The sequence below is a fragment of the Anguilla anguilla genome, chromosome 18 (assembly GCF_013347855.1).
Source record: "Anguilla anguilla isolate fAngAng1 chromosome 18, fAngAng1.pri, whole genome shotgun sequence".
In the NCBI taxonomy this organism is placed as follows: domain Eukaryota; kingdom Metazoa; phylum Chordata; class Actinopteri; order Anguilliformes; family Anguillidae; genus Anguilla; species Anguilla anguilla.
The window spans coordinates 3,693,592-3,699,591 of record NC_049218.1 but is presented as its reverse complement, the minus strand read 5'-3'; the positions used below and the strand labels follow the sequence as shown (position 1 = coordinate 3,699,591).

At 46.2% G+C, this 6,000-nt stretch overlaps 1 protein-coding gene across 2 annotated transcripts in view; it reads left to right on the top strand.

The window, feature by feature from the left end:
* The first annotated feature begins 393 nt into the window (after positions 1-393).
* The window catches only part of loxl4 (lysyl oxidase-like 4), a 38,735-nt gene continuing 33,128 nt past the window's right edge, over positions 394-6,000 (top strand). Inside the window, exons 1-4 of one of the 2 annotated variants that reach the window (XM_035399628.1) lie at positions 394-504; positions 2,057-2,365; positions 4,569-4,915; positions 5,521-5,735. In XM_035399628.1, the coding sequence (XP_035255519.1) occupies positions 2,080-2,365; positions 4,569-4,915; positions 5,521-5,735 (848 nt within the window). In that variant the 5' untranslated portion in view covers positions 394-504; positions 2,057-2,079. Of the gene's footprint in view, positions 505-806; positions 837-2,056; positions 2,366-4,568; positions 4,916-5,520; positions 5,736-6,000 lie in introns of those variants that run through there. The other variant, XM_035399629.1, reaches the window with a different exon arrangement.

The window sequence follows — 6,000 nt, the reverse complement described above, 5'->3', positions numbered from 1 at the left end:
GGAAAAAATGAAAAGAAAGGGGGTTTTATAGATATTTTTAGGAGGCAGATTATGTGCATTTGTGCATCAATGCTGTTCTTGTACTCCCGATACCCAGGCTCAGAAAGACAATATGAGAAGAAAGTGTAAATATATATTAAAATATTTCCACCATACATTGAATATATGCAACAACAAAAACAAAAACTAAAAAAACCGAAAGGGCACACAAAACTCTATTGCATGTTGTAATCTATGGATACAGAAGGCCAAATTTAAAAAAACTTTTACTTGGGACATACTTAAAATTTTTCAGGAGAGAGAAAAGGGTGTGACGTGGGAGGGATGGAGGGACACGATGAAGGAGGGAGGGAGAAGGAGGGGAGGGAAGGAGAGGAGAGGAAAACGACAGACCAGAGATTTCTTCTCAGCAGCACCCTCCTTCGCTCGTTCGTTCACTCCTTCTCTCCCTCTCTCTTTCCCAGCCCAAGGACACGAGGGGTTCTCAGCAGAACTGGCCGTCAGGTGAGTATAGGCTATCTGCCGGTTCTCAGCACGACTGCAGTGCCCACACACGTCTGCTCTATCAGTGGCTTGTCTGCCTGTCCTCTCTCTCTCTCTCTCTGATTTATCCACCGTGTTAAATATACTCCATGAGATCACATAATAGACATACTCTGCTTCTTTCACACAAAACTGCAACCTTCCATGGTTATTCCAGACTGTTTTTTCGGTTTCTGTTTCTGTTTTTATCAAACCTGTGCGGTGCTGCAGTGTTCATTTGTTAGTTGGAGAGTTTGACTGACTGTGTTACCCTACTTGTTGCCCTTGGTTACCCCTCTCATCTGTAAGTTGAGGTGTGTGGGATCACAGTTTAATCACAGTTGAGACTCATTTTGGGGGAGACTGGAAAGGCAAGGGCAGAAGTGAACTGAATTATTTGCTTTACTAATTATATGTCTGCTTTTGGAATAATATGTAATTACTTTACAGTTTGCGACTTCACTACCTCGCGTGCCAATAATACTTAAGAGTTATGAGCCAGACAAGTACATATTTGTTGCAATGGAATAATTCCACGTACCAAGGCTAGGCATTGTGGGAATGCGGAAACAATCCATTTATTTTTTGCCAGATGACGGTCAGTTTCTCAAATTTCTTTTTTATTTTCAATTCAGGAATTCATCTAACGTGTCACTGTATATGAATGTGAGCTGGGAATGATGTGACTGGCCAACCATGTCAGGATTCACTGGAGACAGTTGATTCAAACTTGAATATTTTCTAACAGTGGCACCTATTGCTCTTTTTTATTTTTTTATTTTTTTGTGTTAAAGTTGTGCTGACTGTCCATACTCATGACTTGACATGTATTACCGTTTTATTACAAATATGTATCTGCAATGTATCATTACTTGACCTGACATGGAAGTCCAGATTAATTTGATACTATTATTCTAATGTGTCAGAACAAGGACAAGATCACGTTTTCCAGTAATATGAATAAATAGGTACATGCTTATCAATAAAACATTAATTATAATAATCCATCATTTTCTAATTATAGTTGTCTAATTATAGGTAGCGATTAAATAAATATTATTAATGCACCTGGATGAAAGACCTGCTGTTGATGATGATTAAGAACACAATTGTATGAGTGACGGCGTAGTAATTCCGACAATATATAGCCTACTCGTTCTCTCCTCAGTCAACTTGACGTTATCGCTTCAACCCGCGTCTCCAGTGGGTGTCAGTATTGGCCTTTAACGGGATGTGCACGGGCACAGTGACCGGCTTTATTGCCCAATAAATTAATTGAAAAGGCTTCTTGTGCAAATACCCGTAGGGCTACACATATTTCTGGGAGATAAGCATCGCGTTTGTTTTGTCACGAGAAAACTACGGCACATTAGGCTAAATTAATGTTGAACGTATTTCAGATTTGTATGGAGTGTATTAAAACAATGTAATACAATAATCACAATACAAGCGAGCAACATGTCAACACAGTGACCGCATGTTTAATTTTAAGGTCTAATTGATGTCGCCAACATTACATGTTTCTTCTTTTCAGAAGTTCCACGGTGCTACGGAACGATGCTGGGCTTTTTGCTGTGCGTCTGCCCCTTGCTTTTTCTCTCCGCGCACGGAAGCCCCGGATCTTCGGGCCGCCGCTCTGCCCGCGCGCCAGCGGTCCGTGTGCGCCTGGCCGGTACCGGTCGAACTCAAAATGAAGGGCGCGTTGAAGTCTTTTACAACAACACGTGGGGCACCGTCTGCGACGACGAGGTCGACATTAAATTGGCCAACGTCGTGTGTCGCGAGCTTGGTTTCCGAAACGGAATCACCTGGGCACACAGCGCCAAGTACGGGGTAGGAGCGGGTGAGTATGTGTACTTAAGGCTGCGGCACTTAAGAGTTATGCTACCAGGGAAACATACTTACTGGACTATTTACTGTCCGCAATTTAGACTTCCTCCAACTAAGTATTTGCTTGATTTTTCCGCCGTCGATTTTTCGCCTTGCTTAAACTCTAGAGGTGGGCATTTAATTTCCTGTCAGTGACTCCACTAATTAGATTCAGTTCACGATAGAGATTCGTTCACTGATTGGTTCACGGATGCGTTCAGTTGTAGGCCTACTGTCAGTTGTCTTTGAATTGCGAACGAGCCACGTTCAGACTGCATTCCTTCGTCAGTGATTCGTTCAGTGACTCCTCGCGCCTGCAAAGTCTGTACTCTACCACAAGATAACGGATATGGAACAACGATAAAACAAATACGAAACTGATTTTGTTGTTAACTCAGTTTGTGATCTGTGAAAGGCACGGTTCCATTTCAGTTTTCCTGTGTGGCTTTGACGGCACTTTGCTGAGAGTGGAGTTTAAATCCCTTGGCAAAGCACGATGTCGCCGAGTTTAATCAGAAATTTTAAAATACCCCCTATCATTGATAACTTTTTTTCACATAATATATTATACAATAAAACGGACCATTGTAAATCCAAAAATTAAGTAGAACAGTGTACCATGATTACAGATCGAGTCCATTGGATTAAAAAAGCTAATTATTAAATCAAAGGAGCACAATGTTTGAGTGGGCAGGCAAGATGAGGCTATATAATCAATAAATCAATATCAATCAATAAATATACTGACATGCAGTTATAACTATATACAAAAAAATCAACAATTAAAATATGCTAGCAAATTATTTTGTTAATTTGGCCTGTGAATGATTTCAGATGGAACGAAGCAGTGGCAAGTTTGAGTAATACTGTACGTGTATGTGGGTGTATCTCTACATTATCCGACCATCTCGCTGTAAAATGTGCGACCATTGTTTTGTTTCAGCGTGTGAAAATAAAAAGTAATGTGTATGCATTGTAGTCTGCGACTTAAAAGTTCCATAACTATATTCAAATGACAACAAGAAGGCTATACCGATCGAACAAACGACATGACCCGTTCCTTCAGTTCACTTTTCTTTCTGCTAAGAAGTGGGTGCGTTCATTTGTTCACCGTCATTTCTTTGGGGTCATATATGCTCAGTCAGTGCGCCTAGCTGTCAATGCACCTGTTTGCATGTGCCCTTTACACTGAAATAACTTCACAAAAGCAGCCATTTAAAGCACCCGGTATTTTCTTTTTTATGGACAGAATGATTGAAGCTTGCTCTAAGTTTGTTTAATGTGAATCGAAATTATTTTGTAGAATCCATAGGCTTTTGCCACGGTTGTTGCTGCTTTTGGCTTTCCCCGTCCTGCCCTTTAATTTAGATTTAGTGGCTCAATAAAACGTCCCGTAAATGAAAGCAGCAAGTGCAGCGCAGAACTGGCAAGGCAACGCTGTCATTAGCCTGAAACAAACGTCCCAGCAAAAGCTCAGAAAATCAGATACACCGCCGCGCTGGGCCGCCGTAAAGAAGGCGCTTTGGGAATCTCATTATCGTTCTCTGAGCTTTACGGTTGTGTAGTGAATTATTCGCCACGCCGTGCCGTGAGTTGTGTTCATGGTAGCGCGCATTAAAGGTTCGCTGTTAGTGCTTTAGCCTTGCGTACTCTCCCATTGCATAACTGTGCAGAGAGGCTGAATCTGTGACAGGCCTTGCCATACCTTTGCCAGTATAATTGATGTGACCTGCATTTCATGATTTCATTTGCCAAAACCAAAACTGTTAAAAAAAGTTTGAAGTGATGAACTTTGGCTGACGTTTTTTGAAATGAAATTTTACTCGTAGGAACACAGCATTGCAGGCCCTGCATTTATATTATTCCACACAAGTAAAGTTAGTTTATTTGAAACTACAGTCATATTGATCTTTCTGGGGCCTGTATCACAAAGCAGGATCACTGAGTCAGCCGACTAACTGCGCTGAGTAAAACCCGGAAACCCTCCCAAACCTGGAACATGGACTGAAGTAAAAAGAGCTATTCCAGGTTTTACTCAGTGCAGTTTACCCAGCTAACTCAGTAACCGTGCTTAGTGATACAGACCCCTGGTGTGTATTTTTGTGGGTGTGGAAAGGCAGAATTCTGATTGGCTGATTGGCTGATTGGCTGATTGGCTGCCCCCCCCCCCCCCCCAGGCCCGATCTGGCTGGATAACGTGCGCTGCTCGGGCACGGAGAGCTCGCTGACGGACTGCCGCTCCAACGGCTGGGGCGTGCACGACTGCCGGCACACGGAGGACCTGGGCGTGGTGTGCGGGGACGAGCAGCGCCTGGACGGCGGGCACCAGCACCAGAAGGTGAAGGCGCGGCCCGGGTACCACCGTGGGCACCCCATCGCCCTGCGGCGGAACAGCAGCGCCACCCGCCAGTGGCGGGAGAACACCGCGCGGCTGGGCAACAGCGCCACCCTCAGGACGGGCAATGACGTCTCGCACCTGGGCCCGCCCCTCAGGCAGCAGCTCTCCAACAGCCTGCACGGTCAGGTGAGCCTCCCCACCCCTCCACCCTGACCAGGGGACCCCAAACCACCCCCCCCTCCCCTCCAGGGGGAATACACCCCCCTCTGTAGAGCACCTGCCCCCCAGGGGACACCCCCCCCCCCCCCCCCCCAACCAGGGGACCCCCAACTACTTCCAAAGGTAGACTCTTTATTTTACAAAGTCCCAGACTGGTAGCATGAGCATGAAGCTTCTCACCTTTCAGGGCATTCACAGGGACATGCAGTTTCTTCCCAATGGAGGTGTGGTCAGCAGGGGCTGGTAGTGAGGTGGGGGGGGGGGGGGGGTGGGGGGGGGGGGGGGGGGGCAACGGCTGATGTTTTGGTTCACCGCCTCCAGAATGCACTTGGATGAGGGATGGTGTGCTGAATCGCATCCTTCCACATGTGCATGAGGAGGGGAAGGGGTTAGACCCTGGAGCTCCCAAATCACTCTCTCTCTACTCATCAACACTGACACCTTTACTAGCAAGCAAAAATTCCCCCTGAATAATCCTCCATAGTGGTGACAGTGAGTGGTGTGTATCTCCCCCCCGTGTGCCCCCTAGTGGTGACAGCGAGCGTGCGCTCGTCTCCTCTCCCCTCCCGCAGGCCGCCAGAAAGGTGAGGATCGAGGAGGTGCGTCTGCGGCCCATCCTGACCTCCACCAAGAAGCGCGCCCTGGTGACGGAGGGCGTGGTGGAGGTGAAGCACGCGGGCAGGTGGAGGCAGGTGTGCGACCTGGGCTGGAACCTCAACAGCAGCAGGGTGGTGTGCGGCATGCTGGGATTCCCGTCCGCCGCCCAGCACAACGCCAAGATGTACAAGTACGTCCCTCCTCACCGTCTGCCCTCCCAGACCTTCATTGTCCCAGGTTATACAGAGCAGGGTTTCCCAAATATTGAGCTGCGCACTCTGACTATGCTAAAGGCCCACTTGATGTTCTGTAGTGGTGATCATGGCCATAACTCGTCTTACCAACTGTGAAAACTAAAAAATATTCTAAAATAATGTTTAACCCTTTTAAGATGTGAGATCTCAAGTGTGTGATTAGAATGCTCTTAACTGAATGTTCTGAGCATTTTAGTGCTG